Here is a 15,393-nt window from a genome sequence, read left to right as displayed (position 1 = left end):
TGCAATAAATAAAATGGTAAAAATAAAAAATTGCATTTTAATAATTCAGAAAGAAGCGAAAGAAAAAGAGAAAAAAAACTCGATAGCAGCTGAATCGTTTTGCTTGCCACAAACCGCATCCACATTAATCAATCAGTAAGCGTCAAACGCTCCGCAGAAAAAGCCATCGAGTGCCATCGAAAAGCATCATTTAAGTTGAATGAAAAGCCGTGAAAACAATGCGATCGAAGGTGATCGAACCGACGCCACACAATCGACAGGTGCGATAATCGCCGTGCGGCAAGGAAACGGCTGTGGCAACGGCTATGGAAATTTGTGTCAACTGGGCGAGAGGAGTCCACAGCCAAGGGCTTTCTCCGGCGAGAGGCGCGGAATGCTAAGTGCTGAAAGGTCCCGTGCCCCAGGCTCATTTCCACACAATTGGCCGGGCCAAAAACCTGTTGTCAAGTTTTCCCGCTCATGGTTTTTGGCAGGGTCAACGCTGCTGTTGTTGTTGTAGAAAGCCATAAAAACCAAATTGTCATTGCCTTTAAGGGGATAGCGAGGGAGAGAAAGAGCCAGAGAGCGAGAGAGCGAAAGAGAGAGATGGCTGCGCTTGCGCAATCGCTGGCTGGACAAGTTTTATGCTACACTTTAAGGATCAGCAGCAGCCGCAGCAGCAGAGGCAACAACCAACAAGCAACATGCAACAACCCACGACGGGGCATCGACGAAAAGAAAACGAAATGCCCAGGCACCGACGGTTTCACTTTCATTCGCAACGCGCACGCGCAGCTGTCAGGGTCGCGCAGTCAGCAGTCAGCAGTCAGCCATCAGCCATCGAGAGATCACAGCAGACCGCAAACGCGATTCCCCCAAACTTTGGTGCCACTCGATGCCCATAGCAAAAACCAATTCCATTTGCCACACTAATTACAATAGTTTTAATCGAATAGAAAAGTGATTAAAAGTGCTTCTTAATTGGCCGGCAATCAATATAAATAATTGAGTGTTGCACTCCCGAACTCCCATCGCCCCCCCACCGCACTTCATGGATGCAGGTAAATGTGTATTCGAATAGAAGAAAACATTTTAAATGCCATTTAAACGGTGCCATGGCGGAAAATTAATATCGCGGCAGAAATGACACGCGCCGGAGTGCGATACGGGTAATCGGATGATTGACAGCAATTGAACATTTCGAGTATTTTGTTTGTGAACGAAAGGACTTTCCATATATATTTTGGGACCTCCTAAACGGGCCCCATGTAATGCCCGAGCTAAGATAATGATCCGTCCCCAATTAAACTAGAAATTGCCATGCAAAGCCGCCTACCCCTCCCTGGGATGCGGGGGGGCCAGGGAACGAAGCAGCTCGGGGCACTTAGGCCTGGAAAGCCATGAATATTACAAGTGAAATATGTTTTGGCATGCATATTTAATGCCCATCAAAATACGGCAACGGCAGAGGCAGTGGCAGAGGCAGCGGCCTGTATATGAAAACTATGTGAAAACCCGTACGAACCATTTTAAACGCCATCAATTTCAATTTTCCAAATTAAATGCGTGGCGAAGCGCAGGCCTGCCTGGAGGGGATGATTAATAATTCATTACGTTGCCAGAGCCAACGCTAGAGCCAGTGCCAGAGCCATGGCCAATGGCAGTAGCAATGACATAAGCCCAAAGCAAATGCCGCCAAGTTCAACAACTTGACTGCGACCGACGGACCACCAGCGACCAGCAGACGAGCGCCGCTTAGGGAAAATCTCACAGCGAAAGAGAAAGAAAACCGCCGAAATGAAAATGCCAAGGCAGGCGAAGCAGGCACTTAGGAAAAATCATCATACGACTCGGTTATCGGTTGAAATCAAACAGCCCCGACAAGCTGAAGTGCCTTTTGGAGGAGGCTAGGTGGCTGGGGGGCCTGCAGTGAGCCCCAAACAGGCTTGACGACTTCGGCATCCTCGGGGCCGTCAAATGTTTCGCTTGGCTTTTTATTTGTCGCTTGGAATTTGTCAGGCGGGGTTATTCACACTGCCAGACCATGCCAGACCACGGGAGACCCCCTCCCCCCACTCAACTCTTTCCATTTCCGCAACTTCCTTTCAGCAGCAGCGCCATGTGGCAGAAGCAACAACAGAAACCCCTGCTAGCAGCGACTCTCATTGGCATTTGCTCCGTGCTGGCCAGCATCCAGCCGACTAGCTCCACCGGCGACCTGCCACAGCCGCTCCAGCCACCCACGCAGCCCCCGCAGAATGTGGCAACGGCGACGGAGGGAGCGGGGCGGGTGGTGCGACTGGAGAACGATGACGAGGCCCTGAGTGACAGCGCCAAGGAGGTGAGTCCGTCCGAGCTTAGTGAAAGATTTTGACAGGCAATGAGCGTCGCTTTTGACAGCTTAATAAGCAGGCAGCCGGGACGGGCAGCGGCCTGGAGGTCATCGAGGATTTGAACTACGGCAGTGAGGTGGACATAGAGGAGGACACAGACTCGGCGGCAACCACTACGCCCCCTGAAAAGCAGGAGGAGTTCGTGGGGTAAGTCAGGGGTGGTGGACAGGTCTTGGGGGAGCGTCGTGATTCCCTTTCCCTTTCTCTACTCCGCACAGAGTGCCTGGCTTCCTGCCCACCGTCCTGCCACCGCCCACGAATGGGCATGGCTACATCCAGTTCGAGATCAACGACGAGATGCCAGTGGAGGCTGTCCGTCGCCGGAGACCCATCGAGCAGACCGTGACCCAGTCCAGGACGGAGACTGTCAACGAGGTCCTGTCCAATCTGTTCCCCAACGGCTTCTCGGACATCTTCCGCTTCAGCGGCAGGGACACGAGCACAAACACAGAGCCAGCGACCACCACAGCCACCACCACCAACAAGGCAGTGGTGCGGCCCACCGTTGACGCCGCAGCCGCAACCACAGAGGCCACAAGCCCAAGCACTGAGGCCGCAGCCACAGCCACAGAGCCCGTAACAGTCCCCGTCACCGCCATTCCAGAGGAGAGGAACCAAACGTACTTCAGCTACCAAACGACAGTCACCAAGGAGTACCGCCGGGAGCTGCGTCCGGGCCACACCGAGATCGTCGTGGAGAAGATCACCAGAAGCGAGCCGTCGGGTGGGGAGCATCCCTTCCGGGATGGCAGCAACCACATCTCGCGGGACGAGCTGCTCCGCATCAACCGGGCAGCGGTGGCGGCCCCCGTGCTGCCCAGCCTCCTGCTCCTCCCGGAGAGCGACGACAATGAGACGCTGGTGGCGGCCGAGAGCGCGCCCATCGTCATCCTTGGCGAGCACGAAACGGAGCTGGACGAGGGCCAGGACTTCGAGGACAACCAGATAGCAGAGACCCGTCATGCGGCAAGAGGCGTTTACCAGCAGCGGCTGCCCCCGCCGGCCTCCCACAACGGCATCGAGAGCTACACGAATCGAAAGGGACCCGGCCAGGAGCAGGAGATCAACGTGCACATCGTCCACGACGACACTCTGGCCAAGGCACAAGAAGGGGGGGAAAAGCCGCAGGCCCAGCAATCCCTGGACCATTACCAGAGATTCCCAGCTCCCACCCAGGAGGCACCCTCTCGACAGTTCCTCAAGAGCTTCAATCCGATCATATCGGGCAGCGGCGATGGCCCGATAGCCAAGGGAACATTCCACTACGAGGCCGGAAGTCCTCCGCAGTTGCCGAGCCCTCGGCCACAGCAGGAGGCGGACTACGCCGCCCACTTTGTGCGACCTGCTGGCCAGTTGTCCTATCAACAGGAATACAGTCATGGTATCCCACAGCTCCCACAGCTCCCACAGCTCCCGGAGTCTCCGCAGTTCCCAGAGCCACTGCAACAGCAGCACTATCAGCAGGAGCTGCACACACAGGCGATACCCTCGGCAGCGGCTCCTCCCCAGTCCCAGCCGCCCCCAGAGCTGCAGCACTACTCGGCTTACGGTGGGCCAACGCCCAATAGTCTGGTCTTTGTGACCCTCAACACTCCCCCACCACCAGCCCCCCCACAAGCCGCATCCTCGCCAGCTCCTGCTCAGGCGAGTGCGTCGCAGGATGCAGCCGTTGAGATCACAGTCCATCACCCGGCCCCACATGAGTACGAGGCGGCAGCCGAGCCTTCCCAGCAGCACGTCCGGCACGTCGCCCCCCCTCACCACAAGCCCGACCAGCGGGCCCCAGTCGAGAGCAAGCCGAATGGCTACACCTTCGTGGAGGTGCAGAAGTCCGTGAACATCCACAACAAGCTGATCACGGAGAAGGACGGCCGCCTCGTGGAGCAGCACGAGACCATCTACCACCAGCCCTATGAGCAGAATCAGAACCACCTGTCGCCCTTATCAGCCCCAGCCACGGCTCCGGGGAAAGGCTACCCCTCGCTGACCACCAACCCCATCAACGTGGAGCAGGCGGAGCACGAGAGTTCGCCGCAAGAGGTGGCCATCTCCCACGCCGAAATCAATCAGGAGACGGGTCACCATTCAGCGCCTGGCCATCAGTTCGAGGCCATTCACCCGCCATCCCACTCCGTGCCCGAGTTTCACCCCCCGCAGCACTATCACGAGCACCCTCCCCACGATGTGGCTGTTGTGGAGAAGGTCGTACCCCAGCCCTATCTGGTGGAGAAGCATGTCGATCGACCCGTCAAGCAGTTCGTGGAGAAACACATTCCCGTGCCGTACGCCGTGCACCAGCCGGTGCCGGTGCCTGTCCACGTCGAGCACTACGTGGATCGGCCCTACCCTGTGCCGACCATTGTCGAGCATCCCGTCCCCTACCCCGTGGAGACCGTGGTGGAGAAGATTGTGGAGAAGCACGTGCCGGTGGAGGTGGAGCGGATTGTGGAACGCCCCGTCGAGGTGGAGAAGATCGTGGAGAAGTTTGTGGATCGCCCCATGGCCATACCCATCCACGTGCCCGTCGCCATCCACATGCCCATGCCGCCGTCCCTCTCCCCGCACTCGTTTGGTGGGCACCACCATCCCAACGCCCTGCACCCCTGGTCGCACTCGGTGGCGGCCCACATTCCGCCCAAAGTGCTGCAGAACTACTACAACCGCATGCTGAAGAAACTCCTGCCCCAGATCACCCAGTCCCAGACCCAGTCTCAGTCCCAGTCCAAGGCCACCCAGTCCAAGTCTCCCGTGAAGCCTCCGGTGAAACCAGTGCGAGGCGAGGCTCCTCCGGTGGCGACCTTCAGCCTGGCGGATATGCGCTTCGATTTGCGTCCCCCGCCGCCGCCGCAGGGCTCGCCGTGGCTGCAGGGCGCCCGCTACATCTACAACACCCTGCCGGCAGATCTGGCCACTGCCGCCGCCTCGGCGCCCGCCCAAATGGTCAAGTCGTACATTGGACCCGTTCCAGGATCGGCGAATGCGGGCTCCGAACCGTCGACGGGTATCGAGTTCGACGAGTTCCAGCGCTGGCGAAATGGCCACTCGCTGAAGCGCAGCCCCGACTTCGGACGCAATCTGCACATGGAGTACGGGTTCAAGCCCCCGCTGGTGCCGTCCATGGAGATCGACGACAAGGGGAATCCCCTCAAGCAGGAGCCAGAGGCAGAGACGCGGTGAGGAGGAGGTGCGGAAGGTGCAGGAAGAGCAGAAATGCGGAAAAAGTGTGCCAAAACATATAGAGCTATAGTAATAGTAGTTATTATATATGTATTTATATCACGTATTTAAAATAACGCACTTAATAAAGTATATATACATTTTATTCTTCCTTTGAGGAGGGAAACCCCCCTTCTCGGCAATTTCTATTCGGTATGTTCGGTGAAAATTGCTGACAAACCCCAAAGACCCCTTAAGAACACATGTGTCTGCGCTTACTCCTACCACGAGGTGCAATATTAATTAAACAAATGACAGCGACAACCCTGGCACTCAAACGGAGCGAGAGGGAGCGACTGTACCAGTTGAGAGTGAGCCGTGGAGAAGAGTCCTAAGAAAAATTACGAATTTCCTTAAGTAGCTTTTATGTAAATGAAGAAAAATCCCCCACTGGCCCAAGCGAAAGGGTGCTCCATACATACATATGTATACCGATCCCTTATCTGCACGCAAACAGGCGGCCCTGCCACGCCCATTACTAGCTGGTGAAATGGCAAACACGTCCTGAAAGAAAGGCGGCCGAGTGCAAAGATTTATATGACAGCTAATAAATTTACAACACATGTAGCAGCGGCAGAGCAGATATTAGAAGATATTTTTCGGTGACAAGCCAAGGAGTATTGAGGGGCATGCCTCCTGGAGGGAAAGTAAGAAAGGAAAAGGCTGGGGCCTTGGCAAATGTTTGCGCAGCGGCTCGACAGGCACGTCACGGCAGCAGCAGGGACAACAACGGATGCTGCAGTTGACATTTGACATTTGCCATTGATGGAGCGGGCAGGGGGGGGGGTGGAGGGGGCAGACAAACCGTTTAGCGCACGTGTTGAGCGGAAACGGAAACTCTGGCGCGGAACTGACGGCATGTGAGGTGCCAGAAGAGTGCATGGCATCCTGCAAAGGGTACACGAAAGAAAGATGGCCACTCCAGCAGGATGCTTTTCGGGTTTGGGTTAGTCCCAACGACCAATATTTATGGGATAATTGTGTATAAATAAGCATTTCAACGGACTGTACTTGTTCAAAATGTACGAGTCCATAAATCACTGGGGAGACTTATGCGTTTCGAACACTCTTTAAGTTCGACTGCAGCTCCCACGCCGTGTCAGCAAATTTTATTCGGCTTTTGCCAAATTCCAGGGCATAAATCATAGATTGAACAGTGCCACGCCCACAGACAACCAAAAATCAATTGAAATTGCAATTGCAGCTGCAAATTCATCCAGCATTTTGATAGACTCCCCGAGGGGGCAGGGTGGGGGTCGGTCAGAGGCAGCCAACGGGAAAGATAAGCAAAGGAACAATTGAATAATTTATATGCAAATAAATAAGAGTACTTTTCGGCATTCGGGACTCGGCACGGCACGGCACGGCACGGCACAAAGAGCCGCAGAAGTTGTGGCCAAGAGTGTTCAGTGTCCCACAGTTGGCTGTGCATAAAAAGCGTGTGAAATAAATTCCCTGATCTGGCCACAAAAGGCGTAACACACACTGCCACGGGTCCGACGATATTCCGGCGGCTACAAGAACAAGAACAAGGACAACAAACGATTGCTGAGAGCTATTGGCGATGTCGACGATTTCGGGCTTGCTTCCCCCCCCCTCTTCCGTTGGCGGCCTCATCCAGAGGCTCCTCCAGAACCATCCCACGACCCCACGAGGCTGTCGGCCTTTTCTGGTTTGGCTGCTGCTCGCTGCATGTCATTGTCAGGGGCTGCCAACTCTGCATTTGATATACGATGTGTTGGCAGGCAGCCCAAGTTGGCGGACGGGCGGATGGGCGGATCGGGCGGCAGGGCCGATTCACGGGTCGGGTGCGGGGGCGTGGCATTGCGAGACAAATGCAGCTGAACCGAAAATTGCATTTCCGCTTTGGAAATTGCGCAAACTTCCGACCCAAGGGTGACGGAGAGGGAGAGGAGGAAAAACAGCTAACCACGAGTACGTCGGAGCGTCGCCAGACAATTGGCAAAAAATTTTCTATAAAAGTGTGAAATAGGCCGTCACCCCTTGGCCAGGGTGGAAGAAGGTGGAGAGTGGCGAGGGGAATGGGGAATGGGCGGTGGATGAGGCTGACATGCCACAAAGTGGCCCCAGTGAACCACAGAAAACTTGTCACACAAAAATGAACGCAAAAATGTCAAAAGCATTCAACGATATTGCACGGAGGGAGAGAGAGAGAGAGAGAGAGTCGGGGGGAGCAAGGCAAAGCAGCAAAACGGTGGCAAAATAGTTTTCTCTCCGACCAAAAAAAAAAATGGTAAAAAGTTCCACAGTGATGAATAAATTAAAAGAGAAACGAACCAGAGATACTCTACAAAATTCACCACCAACTACTAAGAAATGTTCTCCTTGCAGCGAACAACCTTTACAAAAGACCGGCCGCAAACCGCAGTTGCGGTTGATTTTGTTTCGATTGGCAATATTAAACTTGAAAAATACCTCACATATTCGTACGAGAAAATATTTGAGAAAATAATAATACCACAGAAATGTAAAAGGAAATCAAAATAGAACGTAAATTACAAATTACAGAGTCAAGCAAAACATAAAGAATTAAACAGTGGATAGGTGGATTGGCATATTACCTGCTGTTTCCTTTTGTTGCGTTAGGGTAGTTTGTTGTTTTCACAGATAAACACAAAGCACACAAAATCTATTATCACGCACGCCCTGCACGGTTTGCCGGCTTCTACTGTGTGCCGCCGTTTATAATATTCGTTTTTTTCTTTCTCAATATGCACCTATAGACACACGATTTAATTGTCCGCTTTTACGCTCACTTTGAATGAGGGACCGGGGGAACCGGCGAACTGTGATAAAAACAACGCACTGTCGACGGCTCAAAGCTTCTTCGAAGAACAAGACCGAACGAGCAAAGCGAACTAAACTGGGTGGGGAGTGGGGTGCAGTTGTGCAGTGTAAGCTCGGCCAGCAGATCGGCCCTTGTTTCTGCTTGTCTTATCTCTGCCCACCTCACTAATAAGTGCGAGAGCGAAAGCTAAACCCACCCAGTCACGAGAGCTGCGATTCCTCTCTCTCCAACATAATCTCTTTTTCTTTCGCTGTTAGCTCGCTGAACATTAACACTAACATGCCTCTGTAACGATAATAGAGAATTTGTTCTTCCTCTGTTAGCTCATGCTCTTATGATCTTTCTCTGTTAGCTCGCTGCTGAATGAACCTGCCTCTGTGACGGAATGCACCTGTAACTTTCCGTCACAATAACAATTTATCAGCTGTAAACATGGCTGCTATGACAATAAAATGTAGCTGTTATGAAACTACCAACAGTGGCTGCAATGAAACTACCTACAGTGGCTGCTATGAAACTACCATCAGTGGCTGCTATGAAACTATTTAATTTGGCTGTTACCAGATTTTCAACCTTTGAGGGGGTGGTAAGTGGCATGGCACAACTTATTTCTGCTAGCTTGGCAAATGGCTAAACTGTCCGTATAACATTTTTTGTCCTAATACATATGTACATATGAATATTTGAGTATATTTCTAGGGGTCAAACGATATGTATACTCTATCCAAAAGTCACACTTGTCACATGGCGACTAATGGGCGACAATTTTTGGGGAAGGCAAATTGCTCTCTTCCTCGTATGGAGCACATCAATTGAAGATGCGAGAAGTGATTGCGGGGTAGCGCTCTCCGCCACTTCCACTTGTCTGGACCGGACATTCCGTGGGCCAGAGACTCGTATTCCGTGCATGTCACGGGCGACGACAACTGCAAACAGGCATGGAAACCCTAGAATTCCTTTCAATCAATTCCGCAGCATCGGGCACTGACAGGCACAGGAAGCCGGCGGCAGGCAGCAGGCAGCCGCAACAAAGAGATGCCCGTGTATAAAAGAAGTCTGCCACGTGCTAACAGGGCAAACAATCATAACTTTGCTGCATTGGGAATTCGAAGGAGCATAGAGGAGATTCCTAAGCCCATCTCTGGAGAGGAAAAGGGGAGCCCAGCCCCAGACAATGGCAAACATTTTGTGGAAACCACAACAATGTGTGAGGAAAAGAGAATACAATAGAGCTTTAAAAACATTAGCAGACAAAGATCAAAGACTGTACAGTCCAAGTCTATGTATGCAGTTTTCGTTGCCACACAACAACAGACTTTAAAGTAAGCTCGATTGGCAGAGCTTTTAAAGCTGTTTTCGCTCTCCCAGCGACAAGTCCGCCCGAAAGTGTGCAGCAGAGGAGTGGGATGTAGCGCAGGTAAGCTTGAAGTAAAGTGCATGTAAAATTGGACAACCCACTCTCTTTCCATCCGCTCTTTTTAGCTGTGCAACAATGGAAGTACGCAATCAGTAGCCCCCCTCCGCAAGAGAGTAAAAACTAATCAAAATCCTCAATTGCAAAGCTGGAAGGCAGAAATATATTGGCAAGCTCCAATGAGAAAGGAAACTCAGAGGTAGCGGCAGCGGCAGCTGCAACCGATTTTATGAAATACCCAACTACAATAATTACGAGAAGAATAACCAGAGGGATAGGGCTTCTGGCAACCGACAATGATTCAGGGATGAGCGACGGCAAGCTGTCCAGGCAAGACCTGCAAAGAAAAGAAAGGGAGGACACGCATAGATGCATTCGAAGATAACAACAGCAACAATAATAATAATGACTACTACAATGAAAGCTAGCCCAGTCCAAGTTTGGAGCCTGAGCCTGATCCTCCTGCTGCTGCTGCTGCTGCTGCTGCTGCTGCTGCTGAGGGAGGAGCACGTGAAGATGGCGGTCCAAGGAATTTCAATCACTGACGAAGGCAGCAGCAACTTTGTGATTGCATAACTGCCGAAGCTGCCTGGGAAAATGCTCTCAGCGGGGGGCCCCTTCTCTACGCAGGTAACTTCCGCTGCAGGCCGGCATTCCTTGGGACAAGTGCATCTCTACGCTCCATCGCTCCACCGCTGCAGCGTTGGCCTGCAAAATATTCTGTCAAAAACAACAGCAGCACACCGACCGAACAACAAACTCCTGACTCAACTTTTCACATCCACATCCGCACCAGACCCCCCAAAGGCCGGGCTTTCGCTTAGCTGCTCTGGCCACACTTTTAGCATGCGTGCGGTTGTCGGGCAGCAGCAGCAGCAGCAGGAGCGCGGTCAGCAGGTCGACAATGGATCGACCTGGCGGGGGGCATTGGTTTTGCGGGGAGACTGCAAAACTGGCAACTGGAACTGCTGTCAGAATATTGGCAAAGTTTTCATGTTCGACTCTCAAGTGTGCGGCATCCGGGGAAGGGTTGAGGAAACAGAGTCAAGTAAAAGTGGCAACCAAGTGTTTATTTTGTGTGAGTGTGAGTGTGTTATACCACAAGAGGCAAGTGGTTGTTTGCCTGTGGTAAATTATTTAAATTGCAAAAAAACCGGCAAAGCAACAACGGGGTCTCTGCAGCTGCAGAAACATTGAATATCTTGGCTCTTTGTCTTTGGGCCACTAATTCAGTTTATTGGTCATCCCCAGACTCCAATCCAATCTTCTTGCCACGCATTATCTAGAGTCTGGAGTCTCATTACCAGAGTAATCCTATTTCTACACCAAAATAAGTAAAAGAACGGGGACCGGGGCCCCAAACGACCCCAAACGACCGACGCAATAGTTAAGCATTTAACGACCCTCCTCAAAGCGGGGCGTGTCAAGTGCAGTGCACCCCAAATCCGCAAAATCCGCAGAAGCCTGAACTCCAGCCCAGCCCGTCCCCAGCCCGTCCTCAGCCCGTCCCCACCGAGAAACCCATCTACTTATGGAAGCCAGATTTTCCAGAAATTACTTTAAACTGTTTACACTTTGTGTCACTGGCTGCCGGCGCCGAAATACCGTTCCCATCCCACATTTTTGGCAAAGGAAAACTTTGCTTTACATTTGCCAAGTAATTTTCACGAAAAATCATTTTCATTTCCGTTGAAATCTCTGTGTGAAAGCCCCTACAACGTGCATGTGGGTGTGTGCGCGCCATTTTGACACTTAATTATTTCAATTGAGGCTGCCGTCCTACGCGGGAGACAGGACAGGAGGCAGGGGACAGGGGACAGGGACAGGGAACTGGAACAGGATCCTTCTTCATCCAGAGAATTCCCAGTTCTCGTTGAGTGTCTTTTGTTATGTAGCCATCCAGGGGGAAAGGGAGAAGGGACAGGGAAAGCGGCATGCTTTTTATAGTAGCACATTTTACCTTTTTTTTCCATCGCTCCCATTTCCCATCCCCATCCCCAACCCCCTATCGTGTGTGCATCTCGTTAACAGCTTTTTACATTATATATATATACTCTGCCATAGACAATCCCGTACATGTGTGTGTGTGTAATCTATGGAGAGAGAGAGATGTGAAATGGTAGCGAGGCTTTGTCTCATTGCCGCTTTTGTCTGATGATTTTGTCGCAGTCTCATTTACAATATTTGCCTCCCTGCTAACGGGGCGAACAACAAATGAAATCAGCATTAGCTGCATTGGGCGTTTATTTGGGTTCAGCCGAAAGCCAGACCCGGACCAGGACCCGGACCCGGACCCTAGCCAGATGTAGACCCAAAGCCAGACGACAGCCGACACATCGTACAATGCCCCAGGACCGCAAACGATAAAGCAAATCACTGCAAACCATTACCATTCCAATCCAAACCTTTTCTCGCTCCACGACATGGTCGAAGCGCTGATGCGCTAACCAGAAATGAGCCCTCACAGACCTCCCTGATAATTAGGTTGATTTCATAGTGCAATTCCTCAGAGATAATGGGACTATATACTATCCGACATGAGTTGGTCCTTCAGCAGTGCAAGAGAGTATCCATCAAGCGATCCATTTAGTGGCCGGACGAGGTTTTTTAACAGTTTTAAATAAAATTGAATGCGATTGCGATGCGAATTACATTTTGCGGCATTGTTCCCCATCGAAATGGAGCCGAGTCCGACTAGGTAAAGGCCGGCAGACAATGGCTGGAAGCTGGAGGCTGGAGGCCGGAGACATGTCAGGCAAGGACGCAGGACTAAAGTGACATTTGTCCTACCCTCCCACCAGCAGATTGTCGGGGCAAATTTACAAGAACCCTAACCAAATTGAGGGCGTGGCCGCACACAAAAGACAATTGAAGTTAATGTGCGCCCAAACACTTGCCACGCCCGCTGCCGCACAACCACACAGCCACCGGCCACATCCTGGGTGGGTTGCGGGGGGCTGCTGGCCATTCGGTTTTGGTATTTTACTTTGGGATTATTTTGTGATTTATGCGGTCTTCGAGTTGACATGCAGATTTAGATTAGGAGCCCAGGCTCTGGTCGAAGGACATCTCTACTCAGCTCCCTGGCAAATGGAATGCAGCAGCACGCGCATAAATCTGCTCGGTTTCGGCTGGGGAGGGCGGCCTCTGTGGCGTATGAGTGATATTTTAGTTTCCTCGTTTTGCGGTTGCCATTTTGTGTGAGGCATTAAAAGATTTTGGACTTCCGTTGGTCTGCACTGGTTCTTCGTGCTGTGTTCTCTGCGTTTTCTCTCCCACCAAAGACGGATCATATACAACAGGGATTTACCATTAAAGCAAATTAAATGTCTCGTCTCAGCTCTGTCGAGGAGCGGAAGGAGGAGGGAGTGACTCCTGTGGCGACTAGCCGGACTGCTGGCGATAAAAGTTTAATTAATTATATGGCCACTGAGTGATTTTGGTTTATTGTATCCGCATTTGATTAGCCCCCATCGGCGGCCTGCATATTTATCATTCGGCCATTGGCTAATTAATTTGGCCAGGTCTAAGCTGGCCCTAGAAGAACTGACGTCAGCGCCTGCCTGCAGTGGCCCAGGCTTGGCAGGGACATGGACCTATTTGGTAGCTTGTTAACTTTCTTCTTCCAGCAGCAATTTGGTATAAATATTTGTAATGGTTTTTTCCTTCCGTCGCGACGTTGTCCCTCCGTCCCTCTCGAACGGGTCAATGAAAAGCAATCATTCGCACAATTAGAAATCGTACTTAATATCAAATTGCTTGCAATTACCAAGCATTTTAGTGCCACAACAGAGGACCCGGACAATATAATGGAACAACACATGAGACTCTCTCTCACACATGCAGGAACAGTGACACAGACACTGGTCTCCCAGCCTGGCCGGTTTAAGCCACAAGCCAGGCACCAGCACCATCACCAGCCACAACAATAACAACGATAACAGAATGTGCCACAACAAGAGAGACAAGAGCCAGGCCAAGGGAGACAGTCCGGACGGACCTCAACTCAACTCGAGTCGAGTCGAGTGGAGTCAAGGCATTTGCCATCGAATGAATTTGACTTAAAAATGGGCAAAAAATTGCGGCAATTAAAGTGGCAAATTGTCTCGAAGAGGCAGGCGTTCGATGTTCTCTGCCATTGTCATGCCACAGCCCTTATTCCCCTCTCCATTATCCTCCTCCTCCACCACATCTCCTGTTGCTGATATTTCTCATTGTGAAATGGAGCCTTAAATGAGTTTTCTGTTGACTTCGTATGGGGGTTTTCGGTGTCCGCTCTCCGGCAGTCTCCTATCTTCAAATCAATTTTGATTGAAAACCCTTTTAAATGCCGGGCCTTGGGTCATTAATGGGGAAAACAGAGAAATAAAATTAAATGCTTCGCTTTTATGCTGGAGATTTATAAAAGCATTCGTCTCTCCGTCTGTCTGCCTGTCGCCCCCATCTCCCGCATTTAAAGAATCTTTCTTCCGATGGGAAAATTTATGCTCTCAGTTCGGGCCAAGGCGAAGCACTCTCATAGAATTCGTTTCCCAGTTTGCATCTGTTATCTGGCTTGATTTTTATGTGCATCTTCCTGGCCAAGATTAGCCCCTGAAATATGGCCACGAAGCTCTTGGACCCAAAGTCAAAAGCAACCTTCAGCCAAGACGCAGCTGCATCTGCCGATTCTATCAGCACCCGAATCTCAATTAACATAATTCACCTAGTCCGAAAGGAAGCAGGGGCCTCCCCACTCCCCCACTCATAAACTAACAGTTTCTGGAGGAATTGTCGCCCCCAGATAGCAGGGAAGCGCAGGGCTACTTCCCCCTAAAACAGGAGCCGAATGAAGACCCGGACATGAGCCCAGGTCGGGCGACAGACAGAGGGCCGTGGTATAGTGACAGGGGATAGGGATAAAGAGGGGGCGCCCCAGCTCATCTGCTTGGGGAGCTATCGGTGAATGGAGTGGATGGAGTTCGCTCATTGTCAAAGTGGAAATTGTGTTCATAAATCAGAAACTGTCGCACATGTGTGACACCCTAAAAGTCCCCATATTCGCCCTCTCTTACCGGTTGTTACACCCTCTCTCTCACCCACTCTCTCACCCACTCTCTCTCTCTGTTCTCTGTGGCCCACTGTTTATTGTGTTGTCAATTTGCTGCGCTCGTTGGCTTTTGGGCTGCGATGGCGTAATTAGATTTCGGCCTGGCCTGGCCTGGTCGGAATGGTGCGGGAGATGGTTTTGGAGATGGTTTCTGGTCCGGTCTGGTCTGGTCTGGGATGGGATGGGATGGGTTTGGGGAAACAAACCACGAAACGGGAAGTGTCAGACAATTAAGGCAACGTTCGACCAGGAGGGAGATCCTGCTCTGGCCTGGCCTGGCCTGCCCGATAAAGGAAGCAACGAATGAGTCTATTAAAATTTACTCGCATCGATCGCTATCGATGCGGCAGCCACCTCGGGTAATTTCCTCAAAACCAAATGACCAACTGTCCAAGTTTTAAAACCGACCACAGAGTAAAACCAATTCAAAGGCAATTAACTGGCAGGCCTCATCGTAGGCTGGCCATTGTCAAAACTGGAACATCGGATTCAT

The 15,393-nt window shown here is 51.5% G+C and overlaps 1 protein-coding gene and 1 long non-coding RNA gene across 4 annotated transcripts in view; one reads left to right on the top strand and one right to left on the bottom strand.

Annotated features, from left to right (window-relative positions):
* Positions 1 to 8,588, bottom strand: part of LOC117183677 (uncharacterized) — a 34,939-nt gene extending 26,351 nt beyond the window's left edge. The window contains exon 1 of the long non-coding RNA XR_004468816.1: positions 8,171 to 8,588. This is a non-coding gene — a long non-coding RNA (uncharacterized lncRNA). The remainder of the gene's footprint in view (positions 1 to 8,170) is intronic.
* LOC4805163 (inactive histone-lysine N-methyltransferase 2E) lies at positions 735 to 5,688 on the top strand. 3 transcript variants are annotated; one of them, XM_033378404.1, is made up of 4 exons: positions 735 to 1,040; positions 2,092 to 2,320; positions 2,380 to 2,519; positions 2,591 to 5,688. In XM_033378404.1, exons 2-4 carry the CDS (start codon positions 2,099 to 2,101, stop codon positions 5,547 to 5,549), a joined length of 3,321 nt encoding a protein of 1,106 aa, XP_033234295.1. In that variant the 5' UTR covers positions 735 to 1,040; positions 2,092 to 2,098; the 3' UTR covers positions 5,550 to 5,688. The 3 variants fall into 3 exon arrangements, with proteins under 3 accessions (XP_033234295.1, XP_033234296.1, XP_001361612.3); XM_033378405.1 differs by having other exon boundaries at positions 2,089 to 2,320; XM_001361575.4 differs by lacking the exon at positions 735 to 1,040 and having other exon boundaries at positions 1,067 to 2,320.
* Positions 8,589 to 15,393: the final 6,805 nt, after the last annotated feature.

This window comes from Drosophila pseudoobscura, chromosome 3 (genome assembly GCF_009870125.1).
Source record: "Drosophila pseudoobscura strain MV-25-SWS-2005 chromosome 3, UCI_Dpse_MV25, whole genome shotgun sequence".
Classification (NCBI taxonomy): Eukaryota; Metazoa; Arthropoda; class Insecta; order Diptera; family Drosophilidae; genus Drosophila; species Drosophila pseudoobscura.
The sequence above is the reverse complement of the archived record's forward strand: the minus strand, read 5'-3'. Positions and strand labels throughout refer to the sequence as shown.